Source organism: Lepus europaeus, chromosome 20 (genome assembly GCF_033115175.1).
Source record: "Lepus europaeus isolate LE1 chromosome 20, mLepTim1.pri, whole genome shotgun sequence".
Lineage (NCBI taxonomy): Eukaryota > Metazoa > Chordata > Mammalia > Lagomorpha > Leporidae > Lepus > Lepus europaeus.
This window is the reverse complement of record NC_084846.1, coordinates 51,556,741-51,578,766: the sequence shown is the minus strand read 5'-3', so window position 1 is coordinate 51,578,766 and position 22,026 is coordinate 51,556,741. Positions and strand designations below refer to the sequence as shown.

Below are 22,026 nucleotides of genomic sequence, written 5' to 3'. Positions count from 1 at the left end.
ATCCAGAACAACTGAGTCAGAGGCTTTGGGAGAGAGGGGCCCAGGACTCTGCATTTTAAAAGAAACTCCTCAGCCAATGTTTCTTACACTAAAATCTGAAAATCACCATTAGGGATTTAGGGAAAGTAAATTCAGCCCCAGCTTTGTGGCCTTTGAAAGTAACTCTTAAGACTGGCGCTACAGAAGAATTCGGCAGAACCAGAGCTTTACTCTGGAGCTAAGAGTAGAGGGGTTTAGAGGTTATTATTATTACTTTTTTTTTTTTTTTTGACAGGCAGAGTTAGACAGTGAGAGACAGAGACAGAGAGAAAGGTTTTCCTTCTGTTGGTTCACCCCCCATATAGACGCTACAGCCGGTGCACTGCACTGATCCGAAGCCAGGAGCCAGGTACTTCTCCTGGTCTCCCATGCGGGTGCAGGGCCCAAACACTTGGGCCATCCTCCACTGCCTTCCTGGGCCACAGCAGAGAGCTGGACTGGAAGAGGAGCAACCGGGACAGAATCTGGCGCCCCAACTGGGACTAGAACCCGGTGTGCCGGCGCCGCAGGTGGAGGATTAGCCTAGTGAGCTGCGGCGCCGGCCAGGTTTAGAGATCATTTTAAAACACACATACATACCCCTATATAAAACCACACTCACATGCACATATGCACATCCATGACCTGAGAAGCAGAGATGATAGGACACAGCATACAAAGACAGCAGCAGTAGACACAACAGAACAAATGAAGGGGTAACAGAAAGGGGCCCCACTCTCTTGAAATCCTTCCTTACTAACAAGGAACAAGATGACAGGAAGAAGGAGGCTTTGTGTCCCTGCTCCTTGGGTCATTATAAATTATTTCCATGCAAAGTACAAGAAGGCAAGTCTGGTTCAAAGAAGATCGCCTTGCCACTTTATGAATTTTGTAGCCAAAGGTGGAAAATTCCACCACAGCTCACCATGTAAGTGATGGCCACAAGTGCCGCACCTGCACAGATGAGCACATGGACGGAGGACGACTCGGAGAAACACAGGGGGGCTGAGAACGGCTCACACATGCACAGACAACTGCACCTTGCCAACCACATGGCTGAATACACGCAAGCCCGGTAACACACAAGCTGGCTGGGACCAACAAGAGCTCTCTGTAGGGACCCTCAGGGGCGCAGGGCAGCGTGGTCTCTACCGTCTGCTCGGGCCCCCAGAAGCCGCCAGCATGGCTCTGCTGTCCTGATGGCTGCCCCCCTCCTCAGCAGGCAGCAGGTTGCCACACACCTGGGGCAGGCAGAGTTTCCACTTCTCATGCAGCCAGGCGTCTGTGGGCACAACCTTGGCGCTGGGCAGGGAGCTGGAGCCTGGGCTTCTGAGGCCTGCCGAGAGCAGAAGGAAGCGTGGGTGCCTGACAACACGAGGGCCTCCAACACCGGAGGCTGAACCCACGCGGATCTTTAGGAAGCCACATGCATCCAGAAGACAGCCCCAGAGAAGCAAAGAACCTGAAGCAGAGATTTCAAGCTCTACTTGCATTTGGAAAAGGTTCAAAGGAAGTAAATGAAAGACTGGCAGTGGTGGGAAGTGACCCGACAGTCACAGCCAAACTGTCACTCACCAGCATTCACAGAAAGCCTGCCGCCAACCACGCACCCACTCCTTCATGTCTGGTCCATGGTGGGACAGAGAAGCAAGGCCTTGACCACGATCCCTAACTGCCGAGACTACTGTAATCTAAGTTCCATTCCGGCCACAAAATCCAGACGGCCCCTGGCAGGCCGCTGTGGGATGTTTCCGTTCTCCATGGCAGAAGGGGGTTGGGTTTACGTGAACCCCCTCCAAGTGATGGCAGGAAACGTAACAGTAGTCCCTGAGCCATCGCGTCCTGCATCTCGAGGAGGCTGTATCCCAGAGGCTCCAGCGAGTGGCACACAACCGACTCCATTCAGCATAATTGATACTTGTTCAGAGGGGCAATGCGATCATCCTTACTATTGCTAACATCCCATTAAGTCTAAAAGTTAATTAGGCTGTGTTCCATAAAGTCAATTTGAGGCATCCGTCTCAATAGCATTATTGTAATTATTCCTCATCAAAATGAACACCACCTCCCACGGCGTGCCCGTGTCCTGTGTACACAGCAGCAAAAATCCAACGCATTCCACTCTCCACCTGAGTCAGCCGAGTAGGCTTATGTTTATACAGAACTAAAAACGGGTGCAGACAGCAACATGCTTTGTTTTGTTTTGTTTAAAAGGAAGAAGAAGAAAATACAAAGGCAGGTTTGAGGCATCTTGTGCCGAGTTTCCAAAGGCCAGGAAAACAGTAGCAGAGTAACATCACACGACAACAAAGTCACCTATCACGACGACACCATCAAAAGTCAAAACGAGCAGCAGCTCTTGAAGCGGCTCGACGGCATACACGCTGGGGCTGCAGGTGAAGACCACACGATGTTTCCTAAGTGCAAGCCCATGGGGCAGGGCACGCGGACGTGCCCACACACCCTCCACCTGCACCCCTGCAGTGCTGTGCGTCAAGCCCTCCGCAGAAGACCCTGGCCAGGTCTGGGGCACACGGGAGAACCAGGGGTACCACGGCACCCACTCAGCACATTTCCAGTACGGAACGCCTGAAGGTGACTTCCCCAGCGCTTTTCTCCTCAAGACCCAGAACCTAAATAAACCAAATGAACACTCCCTTAAATGAGTCTTCCTGATGTTAGATTGAAAAAAGAAAAATCTAATAGCTAGAGAAACAAAACAAATGCACAAAACTCCAAGTGCAAGTGGTTTGTCACAGAGACTGACGGATCACGGGTGTTGACACCGCTGCTTGCTACATGTCGGTTTCAGAATGAAACCTTCTCAAAAGGACATGTCCCAGGAAAAGGGAAATGCAGTCACCTTCTTTGAAATACTCTCCAGCAGGTATCACCGGTGGCCGGATGATAAGCTCACCGTGGGGGAGGGAGCGGGCAGCGGAGAGAGGTCCAGAGAGCCATGGCCAGGAAAGGGGCACTCAGCAATGCAAACAACCCCCAGAGTTCAACCTTGGGGAGCAGCTGCCTTTGGGATAGTGGTTCTTATACGGGGTACACACTAGACCCCTGAGAAGCTTCAACCACCCAACCCCGGCTGTGCCCCCACCCCTTGTCACTTCCACTCTCTGAACACAGGCCCCAGGCAACAACAGCCTTGAAGAGCTTTTCCCACGTTTCCAAACCGCACCTGTGCCTGAAGCCCCTCGCTTCTAGGAGGAAGAGTGCTGTTAACACACTGGGAGAAGATAAAGTGCCCGTAACCAGCAGTGGAGCAAAATCCCAAAGTTCAAGTTCACATTGGGCCCTGCCCGATCTACCTGGTAACCCTGAGGCCTCCACACATATTCCCTTCTAACGTTCAAGTCAAGGTTGTGGTCTTTTTACACCCAACATGATCCCAGGTTGCCTTAACTTGGTTACTCTTTTCGGCTTGTTAAGAAGTAGACCCACCAGTAAAAACTGAGTGAACTCCGCGTAAGTCAGGTGTCTTTTTCTTTCTTTTCCAAAATGTAGTTGCACAAATTCTGAATCCCAGTTAAATGGAATATGCTGATGGATGGTGGTCTGTCCAAACACTTGCTTCACATCCTCTAAAGAGAGAAAAGAAAGGTTGATGAAACACAGCAAGTCAGGTTCTTCTTTATAAAGTCCATTAAATGGACATTGCTATTTCTTATTAAGAAAAAGTCACTCTATTTTAAACACACACAGAGACTATAAAAACCATGGCAGAAATAAAAGTTGGAATTCTCATGACATCAGCCAGGAAATCAAAGAATCCCACCAAGCCAATAAAAATAAAGGAAGGAAAGAATCAAGAACTCACACGCACTGAAGGCAACAGGGAACCAGCATAAAGGAGCTACAACTATTATCATCTCATTTGTTTCATTTTTTAGGTGCAGGGCACTGAATTTACCCTTTTTTAATTTTTATTTGAAAGTCAGAGTTACACAGAGAGAAAAAGAGAGGCAGAGAGAGAGGTCCTCCATCTGCTGGTTCACTCCCCAATAAGCCATAAAGGCTGCCTCCACTGCTTTCCAGGCCATAGCAGAGAGCTGGATCGGAAGTAGAGCAGCCAGGACTTGAACCAGCACCCATATGGGATGCTAGCACTGCAGATGGTAGCCTTACCCACTACTTCACAGTGCCGACTCCCTGAATTTACTCTTTAATAGCAGGAAACACATACATGCACACACATCGCACGAGTCATAAATATGGTCTTTTTTTTTTTTTTAACTAAAAACCTTTTGGAAGATTAGAAATCAATGAAAGACTTGAGGCACACATTGAACACCCCAAGACTACTTGAGCTTTAAGAAGTCCAACAATTTACCATCCGCACCTGAGGGCAGGGCAACCAGAAGAAATGCCAGCAACCCAGTTCCTGCTCTTTGTTTTGGCCTGCAGGTTCTGAGACTGTCCAAACAGTCCCTCCTCCACCCGTACTGGAACTGACTCCTCACCTCCTCTCATCCTCTACTGCAAGGCAACAGGAAACGGACAAGGAAAAATACTGGGGAACACTCACTGCGCCAGAGCTTTGCATTCTTATTTATTTGTCTCTCCTGCTCCCCACCAAGGCGTGTGTTTGGAGGGTGGCAGGAACACAAATTATCATTAATGAATTTTGTCCAGGCTTTCATACCATCATACATAGCCACCAAACCTGCTCATTTTTATGAGCAACTGTGCTTGATATCTTTTCTTGAAAAAAAAAAAAAAAAGATTTATTGTATTTATTTGAGGGAGGGAGGGAGGGAGGGAGAGGGAGAGGGAGAGGGGAGAGAGAGGGAGAGAGAGAGAGAGAGAGAGAGAGAGAGAGAGAGAGAGAGAGAGAGAGAGAGAGAGAATCTTCCATCTGCAGGTTCACTCCCCAAATGGCCACAACTGGAGCTGGGCCAGGACGAAGCCAGGAGCCTGGAGCTCCACCCCAGTCTCCACATGAGTGCAGGGGGCCAAGCACTTGGGCCATCTTTTGCTGTTTTCCCAGGTGCAGTGAGCTGGATCCAAAGTGAAGCAGCTGGCATTCAAACAGGCACATATACGGGATGCCAGCGTCGCATGCAGGGGGCTTAAGCAGCTATGCCGCGACACCGGCCCTTTGCTTCTATTAAATTTTTTTAAAACAGAAAGAAAGAAAAAGAGAGCGAGAGAGAGAGGGAGTTCTTCAGCCCTGGAAAGGGTGCCAGAACCTCTGGCACAGGTTTCTGCTGTTTCCCTCAAATTCCCTACTTCCAGCCCCATTACACCCTCAAAGCTTTTATTCCAGGCTTTTAAAGTTTCCAGAGACTTTGAAAGTCTCGCCAGGAAGAAGCAGGAGTGCCACCAGCAGCATCAGCAAAAGGCTGGGTGTGTGTTTGCACGGAGAAGGCAATAAAAACCAGAATTACGCTGGGCATAAATTTTATGACAGGTGGCAGAACACCTCAGGCTGGCCCTGAGGAGGACAATAAAACACAGGTTTTACAGTGCAACCTTCAGTGGCTCTGAGCTGATTCTGTCTCCTCTGTTTTAGGAAAAAGGAGACAGGAGAGGGCGTGGGGGAATGAAGTAAAGCAAGAATGGGGATTAAAGGGCCAGGGCTGCGTGGGGTTGGGGAGGAGACTCCCAGGGGGTCTGACCAAGGGGTCAAGAAAAAGGAATTAAGAAGATGGAGACTCGTTGCAGTCTCTGAGGAACCAATGAAGCGAAATCCCAATGACCTGGACGGCACCCTCCTCACCGGGGCAACTCGACCTTCCGGGGCGCTGACTACGGCCCGGTGCTGCTCCGAGGGCTCCATGTGCAGACCCCTCCAGGGAGGGTCAGGCGAGTCAGTGAGGCCTGTGCCTCCTTCCCAGTCCCAGGCAAAGACTTCTGCATGAAGCAGGCCCGCCAGGGAGTCCACAAGGGGTCCCATAATCTTCTCATCTCCACCAGCAAATTATCGAACAAGAGGAGATGTCTAAATGATAGCAAAGATGTGTCTACAATTATAAAAATCAGTTTTTATGCCGTAAATAAAATCTTACAACTGTGACAAAATGTTGCAGGCACGCTGTGTAAGCACAGGGGGCGCTGTGGTTCAGCCTCAGTTCACGGGAGGATTCCTTCCGCCAAGCGCTCTGGTGGAAACAAGCTTGGTCAAAAACGAGGGCCTGCTCCTCCCTGACGTCTGGGTCAATGTTCCAGAGGAAGCAGCAGGCGGCATTAGCCAGAGCTGGTGTATGAAACTCATCATAAATTTAATACTTACATGGCCTACAACTGTAAATATATATAAAGACGAGTTTAAGTTGTTTAAAAATCAGTGAAATAACTTAAAAAGGGACTTGACTTAGTCAACAGTCTTATAACTGCCGGGGCCGGCGCCGTGGCTCACTTGGTTAATCCTCCGCCTGCAGCGCCCGCATCCCATATGGGTGCCGGGTTCTAGTCTCAGCTGCCCCTCTTCCAGTCCAGCTCTCTGCTGTGGCCCAGGAAGGCAGTGGAGGATGGCCCAAGTGCTTGGGCCCTGCACCCACATGGGAGACCAGGAGGAAGTACCTGGCTCCTGGCTTCGGATCGGCACAGCGCTGGCTGTAGCAGCCATTTATGGGGTGAACCAACGGAAGGAAGACCTCTCTCTCTGTCTCTCTCTCTCACTGTCTAACTCTGCCTGTCAAATAAAAGAAATAAAGAAAGTAACTGCCATTTGCTGCTTACCAGCGGTCACAATAGAATCCAAAACTCTGAACCTGAGCTCCACAGAGACGGAGCCTTTCCCATCCTATCCCACAGAGCTTGTCTCCGAGATGCAAATGCCTGCTGTCTGGAGCTGTATGTTACCCTTAAGACATCTCTCAGCTCGGAAATCTGACAATCCTATAAACATGTGCTATTGAAAATGATTTGTTTGAAGAAAGACTTCTCTATGGAGAATGTAAATACATGCGTGTACATAAGTGTGTTTGTACGCTGTGTGTCTTCCTTTCTAAATAGGGCATTAGCCCCTCGACAGCACAGGCCTAGGCTTCCCGAGTCTCCTACTGTGGCGGGCACGGTGAGAGGAGCAGAGCAACTGTCTGCCAGGTAGTGGTGGAGTCCCAGTGAGTGCCAACCGGACAGTGCAGACAGGGCCACAGATTAAGGGGGGTGGTAGCACGCCTGTGTGGCACTAGTGTCCCGTACCGAGAAGCTGTTTCAACAACCATTCCCTAACGGAATTAGCAGTCCTGCCTAGCAAACCCCCGGCCCCACTCTTGGGCGGATTTAAATCTGTGGAGGAGCTGACAACTCACATTTCAACAGCACCCCAGGTTCTTCCAATGCAATAGCCCAGACCTCTCTTAAAGAAAACAAAACCAACAAAAAACGGTCTTAACAAGTTCTAGAAGGGTTACAATCACTCCTTTCCTGATGTTTAACCCTCCTGAAATAAACAAAATATGCAAAGAAGAGGGAAGGGCAGAGACTCCGAGTCAGCCAGGGTAAGGCAGTGATGTGTGCACACAGCAGACCCAGGAGGCGCCCTGGCCGCTCTATTGTACAAACCCAGGGGCTGACACTCACTCCACGGTCCACGAGGCTGGCGGCCCTGGAGTCGGGCAGTGTATGAACCTGACTCTTAGAGCGCGGCTCCCATGGCCAGCTTCTTGGCTGACCGCACACACCTGTCATTGTAGGAACTCCTTGGCCTGCCAGCTACCTACTCCTAAACAGCACAGCTGATGCGCACCGTAGCAGGTCCTGCAGGAAGGAGGATGGCAGGAGGTCTGTCGGGAGACATACTCCAGCAGCAGGTCCAAACAGCTCTGCTGTCCAAGCACAAAGTTGCAGGGTGTCCTCGTGGCCAGGACACAGAAGCTTAAGGAGAGGCAATGGTAATTCGGGAGAGAAAGACTTCTGGGAGACAGTCCGACGTGATCTGGGCCCCAAAGGCTGCTGGAGAGATGATGAGACGGAACCCTGGAAGGAGTTTTTCGACAGAGAGCGACAGCACAAAGAAAGCAAGCCAAGGGTTCGGTCACAGGGCTCTGGCCAGTCACCTGGGACACGACAGATCCTGCTCCAGGTAGTCGCAGACATCGGCAGTACCTGTCACAGAGATGACTGCTTGTGAACCTCCAGGACTTAAGGCTGTATTTGTGGTGGAGAGAAGTTCGCTATGGGAAGAAGCGTTGGTCATGGGGCTCTGCAGGGAAAAGGAAAAGGGAAAGGAAACAGAAAAGGAAAAAGAAAAAGGGGGAAAAAAAAAAGGCCTGGTGTTGGTGTTGCTAACCAGCTGGCACAATTTCCACTAACAGGACCGTGTACGCCGATCTCCTAGGAATGCCAAGCCGTCCTCACCGGACAAACCAGAAGATACGCAAGAGATGGAAAGAGTGTGTTGGTAAAGGATACCTACCAGGATTTCTATTCATTTTCACACCTAATAAATTCTTTAAAAGAAACTAAGATGCTAAACCTTGCCACTCTGGAAAACTAACACATTTTCCCCAAAACTGTTTCATAAGCTCACAAGTCTCTGACTATTTCACTCTGCTCTAAAAGGCATTCTAGGGCATCTGATTTTCTGAAATGGTCGGTCTCTACATTTTCCTGCAGGTCCATTCACAGAAACAACGTCTACAAACCCAACCATCACAGTGCCTTCCTAGCATTTCTCTTACTCTGGAAGGCATTAAATTAGGGTATCAACTCAGGCTAACGTTCTTTTCTCCTTTTACTAGGTACAAATAGCTTCCTTTTTTTTTTTTTTTTTTTTTCACCTAGTGCTTATTTATTTAAAAGACAGAGGTACAGACAGAAAGGCAGAGCTGGGGCTGGCGCAGTGGCGCAGTAGGTTAATCCTCCACCTGCGGTGCCGGCGTCCCATATGGGTGCCGGTTCTAGTCCTGGCTGCTCCTCTTCCAATCTGGCTCTCTGCTGTGGCCTGGGAAAGCACTGGAAGATGGTCCAAGTCCTTGGGCCCCTGCACCTATATGGGACACCGGGAAGAGGCACCTGGCTCCTGGCTTCGGAAGGCGCAGCGCCGCCGGCCGCAGTGGCCATTTGGGGAGTGAACCAATGGAAGCAAGACCTTTCTGTCTCTCTCTCTCTCTCTCTCTCTCTCTCTCAGTGTCATAACTCTACCTCTCAAATAAATAAATAAAATCTTTAGAAAAAGAAAAGAAAGGCAGAGACAGAAACAGAGAGATCTTCCATCTGCTGGTTCAGACTCCAAATGCCATAACAGCTTGGCCAGGCTGAAGCCAGGAACCTGGAACTCCAGGTCTCCCACAGGGGCAGCAGGGACAAAAGTACTCAGACCATCCCCCACTGCCTTCCCAGAAACACCAGCAAGAAGCTGGACTAGAATCGGGGCAGTCAGAACTTGAACTGGGACTCTAATACGGGACGCTGGCATCACAGATGGTAGCACAACACCGGCCCACAAAAGCTTCCTCACTTAACATCTGACTGCCGCTTCCCCGTGACTTAGAAGGCAATGAAAGGGAAAAGTACTCTCACCCTACAGCTGCAAAAATCAGAAACCAAAACCAAAGTGATGCTCAAGTCCAGCTGCTCCAGACCCTGGCTCTCCTGGGCAATTCCCAAAGCTTTACGATGACGCGAGGCCCTTTCCATACCTTGACCTTTCCAAACCAAAAAGCTAAAAGGCTTTCAAAGAAGCACCACGTGACCAGCCCATCACTGCTTTACCAAGAACTGCAAGGAAGTCTCTCTCCTGGTCTAAAACCCAAGGTCTTACAATCCTCCTGCCAGACAGGGGGCATGGAGACAAAAGAGCGACACTGAACTCGCCAAGAACTCGCCAGGCACGTCTTCTGGATCTATAAAGTCGAATTCTTCTCAGCACGGCCACTTCTCTTGAAAATGAAAACAAATTAAGATGCTCATCTCTTAAAGTATAATCATTGTTGTTTCAGTCTAGGACAAACAAGCTAAGATGCTCATCTCTTAAAGTATAAACATTGTTGTTTCAGTCTAGGACAAACAAGCTATGTTTGGAAGACACATTGCTCCCATAAGATCACGAGGTAACGGTGATACCATTTAAAGCAAGATTTCACCAACGAAGTTTAAAAGAAACCCTCTGGCTTCATCTAGGGTACTCTGCTTTCTCCACAAATACACCAGCTTAAGTTGGCTGTACTTTTTTATATAGAAGACAATTACAAAGTGGCAATTTTTTTTGTCTAATGATAACTTCAAAAAGTAAACTGATTTCTCCCCAATTTAACAAATTCCCCAAGCTCCAGAGAATGCCTGTATTGGAAACAACTGAGACTTCTGAAGGCTGTCACAGATGACAGGTCCTATACATAGAAAGTCCTAAGGGACCCACAGAAAAACTATTATAAGTAGCCAATGAGAGTATTGTAGGCATAGAAAGCCAAGATACCATGGAAAAAAAAAAAAAAGAAGAAGACCTAAATGAAAGATCTCTGTGAGTGAGATCCCAGTGGAAAGAACGGTTTCTGTGTGGGTACAAACTGATGAGATCTTTACTAATTATATACTGAATCGATCTTCTGTATATAAAGATATACAGATAATTGGAAATGAAAAAAAAAAAACACCTGGTGTTAAATTGGAAAAGGCATAGAAAATTAATTAATTTTTTAAAAAATATTATGTAGGATCTCTGTCTTTAATGTGCTGTACACTGTTATTTAATGCTATAACTAGTACTCCAACAGTATTTTTTTCACTTTGTGTTGCTATATGGGGGCAAACTGTTGAAATCTTTACCTAATATATACTGAACTGATCTTCTGTATATAAAGAGAATTGAAAATGAATCTTGATGTGAATGGAAGGGAAGAGGGATCAGGAAAGGGGAGGGTTGCGGGTGGGAGGGAAGTTATAGGAGGAGGGAAGCCATTGTAACACATAAACTGGAAATTTATATTCATTAAATAAAAGTTTAAAAAAAGAAAAACAAAGTAGCCAATGAGACCAGCAAGGCTGGAAGACATAAGGTCAGTACAGAAAAATCAACTTTACTTCCATATATTTGAAATAGGCTACCCTAAAACAAAATAAAGAACACTATTCTGTTCATAATGGCCTCAAAAAATTAAAATGCTTAGAGGTAAATTCAACAAAAGATGCACAAACTCTATACACTAAAAACTATAAAGGATTGCTGAAAAGAAATTAAAGGGGCCAGCGTGTGGCCTAGCACGTTAAGCAGACACCCGTGACGCCACATCCCCTGAGTGAGGGTTTGAGTTCCAGCTGCTCCACTTAATCTCCAGCTTCTTGTTTATGCACCTGGGAAAGCAGCAGAGGAAGCCCAGGTGCCTGGGCTCCTGCTACCCAAATGGGAGACCCGGATGGGGTCCCAGGCTTCTGGCTTTAGCTTGGCCCAGAGGTTGCAGCCATTTGCATGGTAAACCAGGGGATATGGGCTCTCTCTGTATGTCTCCTCTCTCTGTAACTCTGCCTTTCAAATAAGTAAGTCTTAAAAAGAAGACTTAATTAAGTGGAAAAACATCCGATATTCATAGATTAGAAGAGTTAATATTATCAAAACAGCAACAACTTGCCAAAATTCAACTTAAAATGGCAATATTCCCCCAAAGTAATCTACTGATCACCATAATCCCCATCAAACACTCAGCTGGACTTTGCAGAAACTGACAAGCTGACAGTACAGTTCATATAAAAACTCAAGAGATCTAAACAAGCCAACACAATCTTGAAAAAAGAACAACAAAGTTGGATTTCAAGCTTTACACAACTCTGGTAATTGCGACTGTGTGGTACAGCACATCTGATCAACAACCAAATTAGAATGAGAATCAGTTACAAGTAGAATGAAATTCAGAGGCCAGAAATAAACTCATACATGTGTGGTCAACAGATTGCTAACAAAGATGACAAGATAATTCAATAGGAAAAGACTATTTTATCCAACAGATGGTGCTGGGACAACTGGATATCCATAAATGAATATCCATAAATGAAGGAAGTTGGTCTCTTATCTCACAGCATTTGCAAAAATTAACTAACCATGAATCTATACCTATAGGTAAGGCTAAAAGCTCAAATACTTTTAGGAGAAAATATAGGTATAATTTTCAGAAAACTAAAGACAACAATACAGGCATAATCTTTCAAACCTTAGATTAGGAAGTAATTTACTAGACATGACATCAAAGACAAATGCAGTAAAGGAGAAAAAATAAGCAAATTTGACTTCATCAAAATTAAAGACTTTTGTATTCATTAAAACTGAAAAGACAGCCCACAGAGTGGGGGGAAATTTTTGCAAATCACATATCCAATAAGGAACTCCAAAATACACAGTATTCTCATAGCTCAACAACAAAAAGACTAATAATGAAATTAATAAACAGCAAACAACCTGAGCAAACTGTTGCAAAGATGACACAAAAAATAGTCAAATGGTGCTGGTGCTGTGGCATAGTGAGTAAGGCCGCCGCCTGCAGTGCCAGCATCCCATACGGGCACCGGTTCAAGTCCTGGCTACTCTACTTCCAATCCAGCTCCCTGCTATGGCCTGGGAAAGCAGTAGAAGATGGCTCAACTCCTAGGGCCCCTGCCTCCGCCTGGGAGACCTAAAGGAAGCTTCTGGCTCTTGGCTGTGGATCATTGCAGCTCTGGCCATTGAGGCCAACTGGGGAGTGAACCAGCGGATGGAAGACTTCTCTCTCTCTGCCTCTCCTCTCTCTGTGCAACTCTATCAAATAAATAAATAAATCTTTTAAAAAAAAATAGTCAAATGGACTCATGAGAAGATACTCAACCTTATTAGCCATCAGGGTGCTGAAAATCCAAACCACAATGAATTAACACTTGTCCCAGAGTGGAATACCCACAATCAACAAGAGACAACAGTAAGTGTTGGTGAGGATGTGAAGAAACTCTGAAATGGTACAGAATCTTTGAAAATCAGTCTAGCAGATCCTCAAAAAGTTAAAGAGTGATCCCATGACCCAGCAATGCCCCTCTCAAGTACACATAATTTTGAGACATGAAAACATATACCAAAAAGTGGACACACTCATATACTCACTGGCTGATAGATGAATAAATAACCTGTGATACATCCCTACAATGGAGTATTATTCATCAAAATAAAAGTGCACGCTCCATACAACCTGGATGAACCCTGAGAACATTATGCTAAGAAATCTTAGTCATAATGTCCAATTCCATTTACATGAAATGTCCAGAACATACAGTGTCCATACAGACAAAAAGTAGATCAATGGCTTCCTAGGGCTAGCAGGACTGAAGAAAACAGGTAACAGGGTTAGGGTAGAGCTGCTAAGGTATGGGATTTCCTAGGGGGTGACGAAATGCTCTAACATTAAAAGCAGGGATGACTGAGCAAATCTGTGACTATGCTAAGATCACTGCACTGTACATTTCAGATGGGCACATGGGAGACTGACCTCTCAATGAGGCTGCTCTTTAGAAAAAAACCTGGCATTGTCAGAGATTAACCTCTCGCTTATGTGTAACACCAGGCAAATATCTTACTCAGTTCTGTGGATCTTTAAAAATGCGAATAAGGTCTACCTTCGAGAGGATTCTAGAGCCAAGCATACCCAGCACAATGGGATAAACATAGTAGGTCATCCTGACTCCAAAACCTCAAGTCTTAATTACAATGAAAATTACTGATGGGGCACAAAATATTTACAAGTGATAACAAAAATTCAGGCACAGTGTAATGTGGAAATACCACAGTTGATATATTTCTCCAAAAGCAATAATTTTCCTCAAATACTTACAATCCATCCTTCACTGAGTGCATATACTAAAATTTTGAATGAAAAGTGATCAAAAACTAAGTAATTTTCTATTATGTTTCTTAAAGTATGAAATTAAGAAAGATTAAGAACCTCCTCTCTTTACTTTGAAGATCTTTCAGATACTAGAAATATTTAATTGGCAAATTACTTGCACATGCCATTAAGTGGTTAGACTGAGTTTGTTTTTACAAATTCTATGGGCTCTTACTCCTTAACCTCCGCACACTGTAATCTGAAATCATCAAGGTCTTCACTTATGCAAATTTTAACTTTCTACATTTTTGTTTCCATACAGAATAACTGAATTAATGCAGTTTAATTTCTAAAAGATTCACTTTGTGAAGCTGCAAATCAATGAAAACGAGGTTCCCATTAAAATAAAAAAGAGTCATCAGCCTGTATTATTTCAAACACTAAACCAGAATCTCTCTCACGGATCCTACAAGTTCCACTGGCACAATAAACCCAAAAAGGACACTTCTGCCCGAGAGAAGCGCAAGCCCCCTGGGAGGTGAAGAGAGCTGCGGCTCTGAACAGCTCCGTGCTCTGAGCAGCGCCTGCTGAATCCTCAAAGTTGCGGCTTTGCTCGAAGGGAAATAATATTCCTCCCTGCTGGTACGGTTAACAGCGGCTTACATGGCCATCGTCTTTTAAGCAGGGAGCAAAAGACAAATTGTTGAATTCACCGAGTTAAATAACATAATGGAGTAAGTGGAGGCAACCCCGTCTCCACTGCCATGCGCTCCGATACCAAGGTTGCCGTTGCGAACCCTTTTGACAAGTGCCTTTTTATATTAATCACAGTGAAGGGTCTGGAGAGGACCGAAGTATTCTGGCTACAACTGAGGCTTGCTCGAGGAAGTGCTGGGGAGAAACGGGCCACGAAGTGCAGCAAAGTGCTTCACACTACAATTGAGTTCTCCAGTCCTCTCCAGAAACTTTTCTGATTATTCTTCACACGTTGTGCAGGGGCCGTAAGGCTCTTTCTAGAACGGAGCACGCACACAGCCACACTGAGCCGAGTCTTATTCTCAAGTCATGTAGGTCGGGGTATGCTGAAAGGCAGGATGGTTTTCAAACTCTTCCAGATCTGACTCGGGACGCTCTGGTTGTCCACAGTTCAAGGTCAGTCGGCATCCTGGGAGGCACACAGCCCTGTGCATGCCTGAAGGCAGAGCTGTGCTTCCTATGAAACCAGTTCCTTTCTCCTGGTACGGCCTGCGCCCTCCTCCGTGAGAGGCAACCGTGAACTACACCAGCCATGTTCACCTGGAGGAGGAACAACGTTCCCAGGGAGGGGAGAGCACATGTAAAACACAGTCCCAGCACCGTGCCCAGATTTCCAGTCAGAAGGTACGAGATGAAGCCAGGAAGTCCACTGTAACAAACACCCCAGAGCTATGAAGGTATTCACAAAGTTTGGAGAAAATAAAATCAAAAGATCAGTTTAATTTAGTGTAAAAAAAAAAAAAAAAAAAACCAACTGAATGCCACGCAGTCTTCTCATAATACATTTTCCATGAACTTTTTGAAGACCCGGCGTATTCTAATGAGGACCCACGCTGTGCTTCATGGCTAAGAATCCCTCCTCTTCTAAAACTTGATCGACCCAGGAATCCTCAATATTAGCACAGAAGGTAAGTTGGCATTGTGTACGCTGGCTCCCAACACCAACAAAAGGTAAAGGCGGGCAGTTAATCACCTATCACGTGCACTAACTACAGCAGCAGGGAGGCTGATCTGTCTGCTGGAAAAAGTACTTTGAACTGGGGACACTGAGTCCTCCACAGGGTTTCCTGGTCTCGGGAGTGGGCCAGGTGGAGTGGGGTTTGGAAGCACACGGCAGACTGCGGTCCCTCCCAGACACACAAGCTTGCTTTCATCCTCTGTTGCGTTCCTTACTGTTAACTTGCATCACCACTACAGAGGGACACAACCAAACAGTCCAAAGCTTTGGAATTCGCCGAGCAGTACAAAGAGTCCCACTCCATCCTCTAAATGCAAGTGCAATATCTATATTGTTTAGAAAACCAATTTCCTAAGCTAGTTTCCTTAGACGGATGTTATCAAAAATAATTTTCTTGCCAAAGCATTAACATACATTTAACCCTACTTAAATGCTTCAGAGCAGATGTACTACAAGTGTACACCCACAGTGATCCCATATTAGTAGAAAACTGCTTTATTTCAATTAAAATGTCTAACTATCCACCCCCAACATATACCTAAACTGTAATTTTCTCCGAGAACTTCCAGTATGCTCTTGATTTTGTTTCCTTTATCAACCTATCAGAGCGAAAACTGCCTTGAAACTGTTGGAAGAAATCAGTCATTAGCAGCAAGATTACAGCAAATTTTCCAATTTGGAAAAACTGTATTTTTATCTCTCTCTTACACTGAAAGAATAATGGTGTAATTTTACTATTTTTAAATGAGCAGTGCAGTTTAAAACAGTCAAATCTTCCCAGGGCTCTGAGCTTCAGGATGGACCGCAGGCGCTCTGTTCTCTAGGCCTTCTTTCCTGTTTACAAGTTCAAGTTCTTCTTCATCTGGTGGTGCACGCACTCACGTACACAGAGAAACAGGAGCCCCGGCCCAGCGTCTCCCTGCCACGACAGTTTTCTAAAGGACACTTAACCTCCAGGCAGCGGTTAACTAAGGAGTGGCTTCACATGGTTATTGTGATTTACTCTCCAATTGACATTCTTCCACCTTCTCAACAGGCCTGCCTCTTTTTCCCCCTCTCTATTTTTAAAACAGAGTGATGAAGTAGCAAAAGGTACAATATTTTAGCCATTTGAGCATGGACGATTCTCAAATTATCCTACCAACTGGAAGTGCTCGCTGATACTACCATCTTTCAAAATTGAAGCCATTATGGTCAATCGTGCAAATCCGTATTTAGCTTTTCGTAAATCGTGGATTTGTGACCCAATGAACTGGAACAGCTTCTGAACGGTCTTTAGGATCTCTGACAAGACGCTCAGGACCAGCGCCCGCCACAGTCTTACCAATGTTATTTGCTTTCGAAACTCATTGTTCTGATTGGGAATTCTTATCATCAACTGGATAGTGCGTGTGCTGAGAAACGCGTGTGCACGTGGGCCTTGCCTCCTCCTGCCACCAATAAAACCTACTGAGAAGCATAAAGTTTCTTTCGCCAAAATAACCCATTAGACAGGGTCAATATGAACCAAGAACGTCCCTCAAGAAGTGCCCCTCCGCCATCTTTGTGTTCCACCTCCCCACGCCTTGACAAAGATGGCAGATGACCTTCCTGTCTTCTGGCGGCCTCTCCGTCCAGCGCTGCCGTCGCTCTCCTTCTCATCTCTGCTGAGTCCGAGGCCTCACCGCCTCAACTGCTCGCTTCCGTGTTTCTAACGCCCAACACCGTCCTGAGGGACAGAGCCTGGCCGTGTCCGGCGTCCCTCTTGTCCTCCAGCCAGCCGGAAGGTGCACCCACTCCGGGATCCCAGGCCGCAGCCTGACTTGGGGACCAAACACCAATGGCCAGCTCAGAGAAGGAACTGGCCGAGAAGGAACCGCTGGGAATGAGGAAGGAACTTGCTCAGCAACCACGGCAGTTCTGTGGGCTCTGTTGGGCGTGGCACCCACAAGAGGAGATCCCGTTCGGAGAGCTGCTACATGTTGGTTTAAACACAGCTAACAGGTTCATTCTTTTAACCACAGGACTTCTCAGGGCCTCGGAACACTAAACGTTCTAGGCTTTAGGATTCTCTCACAGGACAGTCATTTGCACATAATGTTTTTATAGTTTTATTTCAAAGACAGAGAGATGGGGCTGGAGGGGAGAGATATCTCCCATTCACTAAATCACTTCCCAAATGCTGGCAAGGGCCAGGACCGGGTCACCCTGAAGCCAGGAGCCAGGGACTCAATCCATCTGTCCACATGGGCAGAGAGCAAGCACCGGAGACATCACCGCCTGCCGCCCTGGGTGCACAGCAGCAGGAAGCTGGAGTGGGACTGTGGTAGGCAGGCATGCAGCTTAAAATTGGTTAGGCTTGGGGCAGGTGCTGTGGCGCAGTAGGTTAACACCCTGGCCTGAAGCACCAGCATCCCATATGGGCATCGGTTCTAGTCCCGGTCGCTCCTCTTCTAATCCATCTCTCTGCTATGGCCTGGGAAAGCAGTAGAAGATGGCCCAAGTCCTTGGGCCCCTGCACCCGTGTGGGAGACCCGTAGGAAGCTCCTGGCTCCTGGCTTTGGATCAGTGCAGCTCTGGCAGTTGCGGCCATCTGGGGAGTGAACCATCGGACGGAAGACCTTTCTCTCTCTCTGCCTTTCCTCTGTGTAACTCTGACTTTCAAATAAATAAATAAACCTTAAAAAAAAAAATTGGTTAGGTCTGTGAGCTGGAAGACCACGCTTTTACCACGCCCCTGTGTGACCTCATGCCCCTACCAGGCCACACCTGTGCACCGACCGGCCAATCAGGTTAATTAACCACTCCCTTTGGTAGTTGATTCAAAGCTTGAGACACCCTGTGCCCGCCCCTTTTTCCCTTCTTTGGCCTTTTGCCAGTGTAGGGCTTGCAGCGGCCCTGGGCCTCCAGGGCGCGTAGTCTTCGGGCCACCCGCCTCATGCTTTCTCCCCGTGGCTGGCTCCTGGTGCTCAGTATGAACCCAGATTTCCCTCTCTCCTTTAGACAGGGCTCTCCCTCTCCCATGCATCTTTCTCATGGGATAAAAAGCTTAAAACGTACCATGCTGCCCGTTCATTGATGCCGGTATTCAGAATTCTTCTCTGAGTATTAGGCAAGAACCCACACAGGCTTATTAACATTGGGAGTTTATTAATAAGCACATGGTGATATCGTATGGCACCCCAAATGGGACTTTTGGGGGACCTCATGGGGCCGTATTCCAATAGCACTTTAGGGGGCCTATTCCAATTTCAGGACTTGAGTGGGGACTCAAATCCAGGCACCCAAACAGGATGTGTGCATCCCAGTGACTTTACCTGCTGCCCCAAACGCCCCCTCCCATGCAATGCTTGGTGACTAAACTTACAGTATCTGTCGGTAGTGAAGATTGCAGTACACAAGGCCACTACAGTTCATAATGAAAGGGCGGGGCTGGCACCCAGGCCACGTGACAGCTGCAGCAGCGGCCAGCCAGGGCCTCCCGGTGTGACACAGGACACAGTCAAGTTCCCTCCATTCTGGGCTTCAGGAAAGTCCGCACCAGCTTCCTTCCAGAGCTCTCACTAGACAGCCAATCAGAGGGCCCCAACCGTACTTTCCATAATCGCAATGAGTTCCTCTATATTATTGTTACAGACAAATGTCTTCTAACCTGTTTCTTGCTATATGCGATGGGTTGTCCCAAACGTTTTTCTTCTTCAAATGTCCAAAACCAAGAGGCATCCAGAAACTCACTCACATTACATTCTCAAGTCACACACAAAGTGTTCTACAATCAATGTTTTCGATAACAATGCTGGAAGCGTCTTAAATAAAGATATATTCCCACCGGTTCGATTGTCTCTATAACAAGCTGTTCTTACCTCTGGCAGATCACCAACTCCTTTGAGAGTCATGAAAAGCTATACAGTTTCTCCCCAGAATAAAAAGGATCATTTGAACAAAATACAAGAGTACTTAAAAAAATTCATGGAAAATGGACTTGAAAGATGACTCTCTTTTGGAGCAAACATTTTGAAACCCACACATACATTTCCATCAACTTTTTTTTTTTCTTAAGGATTTATTCATTTGAAAGGAAGAGAAACAGAGACAAAGGGAAAGATCTTCCATCTGCTGGTGTACTCTCCAAATATTCAGCCAGGTATGGGCAAGGCCAAAGCTAGGAGCCAGGAACTCCATCTTGTTTCTTACATAGGTGGCAGGGGCCCAAGCACTTCCGCCATCTTCCACTGCCTGCCCGGGTACATCAGCAGGAAGGTGGACCAGAAACAGAGCAGCTGGGACTCCAGCTGGCACTCTGATATGGTGATGCTGCAACACAAGTGGTGGCTTAACCCACTACACCACAACGCCGGCCCCACAAGAACTTTTGGAAAGACTCATGTATTACCAACAAGTATGGCCATTCATGGACTCTGACACTTATCCAGGGCCCCAAAGTTGAGAATTCCTCTCTTTGAAGTTGACTTAAAATTGCAGACCAGGCCCTGCAACCTATACCATCGCTACCACTGACACCTGCATGATTAAACTGAGTTCTGTTTACAGACTAATAATTTTTAAACTGCACACAAGAGTATTTCATGAAATTCTGTTCATTGCAATAAAAAAAGGAAGTCAAAGGTAAGGTAAGACACGTAACGGTGTTATGCAAATACAAGTTTTAGATTTAGGGGCTGGCACTATGATGCTGCAGGTCGAGTCACAGCTTGCAATGGGGGCATATGAGCTCCAGCTCAAGTCCTGGCTGCTCCACTTCCAATCTAGCTCCCTGCTAATACACCTAGAAAGGCAAAAGAAGATGGCCCAAATGCTTGGGCCCTGCCACCTACATGGCAGACCTGGATAGAGTTTCAGGCTCCTGGCTTCAGCCAGTCCTCTGGCAGATGGAATATCTCTCCCTGTCTCTCTCTGTAACTCTGCCTTTCAAATAAATAAATAGTTTTTAAAAACTTTTAGATTTTAACCTAAGGGAGTACTTGCTATAGAGAGGGCACATTTTGAATTTTTAAAGGGCCCAGTTTTAACTTTCTCTAGACACAGTTAGACTGTTATTGTACCCTGCAAATATAACAACCGAAGAAATATCAATCAACAGGAATAATTGTCTTAGGTTAGCATCATGGTAAGAGTGATCATGGGTGCAGGGGCCAAATTATTTCAGTTCAACAGTTTCATTAAATACCCCCCCTACACACACACACACATGCATACACTCTGTCTCTCCTTAAAACTCCACTGGAGATGGCTTGCTTCCCAGAACCATTAAAGAGGAAACATGGCAAGATGAAAGCATGCAGGAAGCTTCGCCTCCCTGTTCACCGGCCCTGACTTCCTCAGATGCCCGATCTCCAGCTGCTCCAGGCGCAGACCATCACCTGCTGGCTGCAGAGAGCTACTGTGTGTCTGGGAACCACCACAGGCACCCGCACTGCTGGCTTTGCCCCTCTCTGATCAACACAACACCACCCTCTCTTCCCGGCGTCATCTGGATCCCCTCCCTGTCCCTTCCAAGAATCCACAGGGACTCCTGATTGCCTTTCCTATCAAGTAACAGCTCTTGCTAAGGCCCTGAGGTTGGTGCTCCATCCAAAGGCACCCTCTTTCCCAGTGTCCACCTTGCTCCTTTTTTTTTTTTTTTTTTAAGAAGTAAGCTTTAGGGGAAAGGTTTTTGTTTATTTTTGATAGACAGAGAGACCATCCCACTGATTAACTCCCTAGACAACTAACAGCCAAGGCTGGGCCAGGCTGAAGGCAGGAGCCAGGAACTCAATTGAGATCTCACCCATGGGTGGCAGGGACCCAAGTACTTGAGCCACTGTGCACATCGGCTGGAAGCAGAATAGGGAGCAGAGCCGAAATGGAAACCCCAGCACTCCAGTATGGGATGTGGGTGTCCCAACAGCTGTATCCAACACTCGCTGCCCCCTCTTTTTTTTTTTTTTTTTTTTTGGACAGGCAAAGTTAGACAGTGAGAGAGACAGAGAGAAAAGTCTTCCTTCCGTTGGTTCACCCCCAAAATGGCTGCTATGGCCGGCATGCTGCGCCAATCCGAAGCCAGGAACAGGTGCTTCTCCTGGTCTCCCATGTGGGTGCAGGGCCCAAAGACTTGGGCCATCCTCCACTGCCTTCCCGGGCCACAGCAGAGAGCTGGACTGGAAGAGGAGCAACCGGGACAGAACTAGTGACCCAACCAGGACTAGAACCTAGGGTGCCGGCACCGCAGGCGGAGGATTAGCCTAGTGAGCCACGGTGCCGGCCCACCCTGTGTCTCTTAAGCTGGTCCTCAGTGATGGAGAACCTGGATTCTCAATCTGTTCCTGGGCCACCTTCCCACCGCCCTCTACTGCCCCATACTCTCCCTTCCACTCAGAATTCTGTTCACATCCAAAGATCCTTTCCTGGGTAAAGCTCGCGTCACACGCATTTTAACAGGTAGCTTAGACATTTGTGTAACCGAGGCAACGCTCAACACACACTGAGAGCTCTGATCCAGGTACCTCTCTTCCTTATAATAACTTTCCACCGAGGTACAATAAAATCTAACAAATGAGTGCATTTGCTTACTGCTCTGCACTT

General features: G+C 46.9%; 1 protein-coding gene across 2 annotated transcripts in view; it reads right to left on the bottom strand.

Moving 5' to 3' along the window:
• Window positions 1–22,026, bottom strand: part of SLC25A13 (solute carrier family 25 member 13) — a 186,952-nt gene that overhangs the window by 80,075 nt on the left and 84,851 nt on the right. For both annotated transcript variants that reach the window (XM_062179221.1, XM_062179222.1), the window contains one exon: window positions 3,469–3,608. In XM_062179221.1, the coding sequence (XP_062035205.1) occupies window positions 3,469–3,608 (140 nt within the window). The remainder of the gene's footprint in view (window positions 1–3,468; window positions 3,609–22,026) is intronic.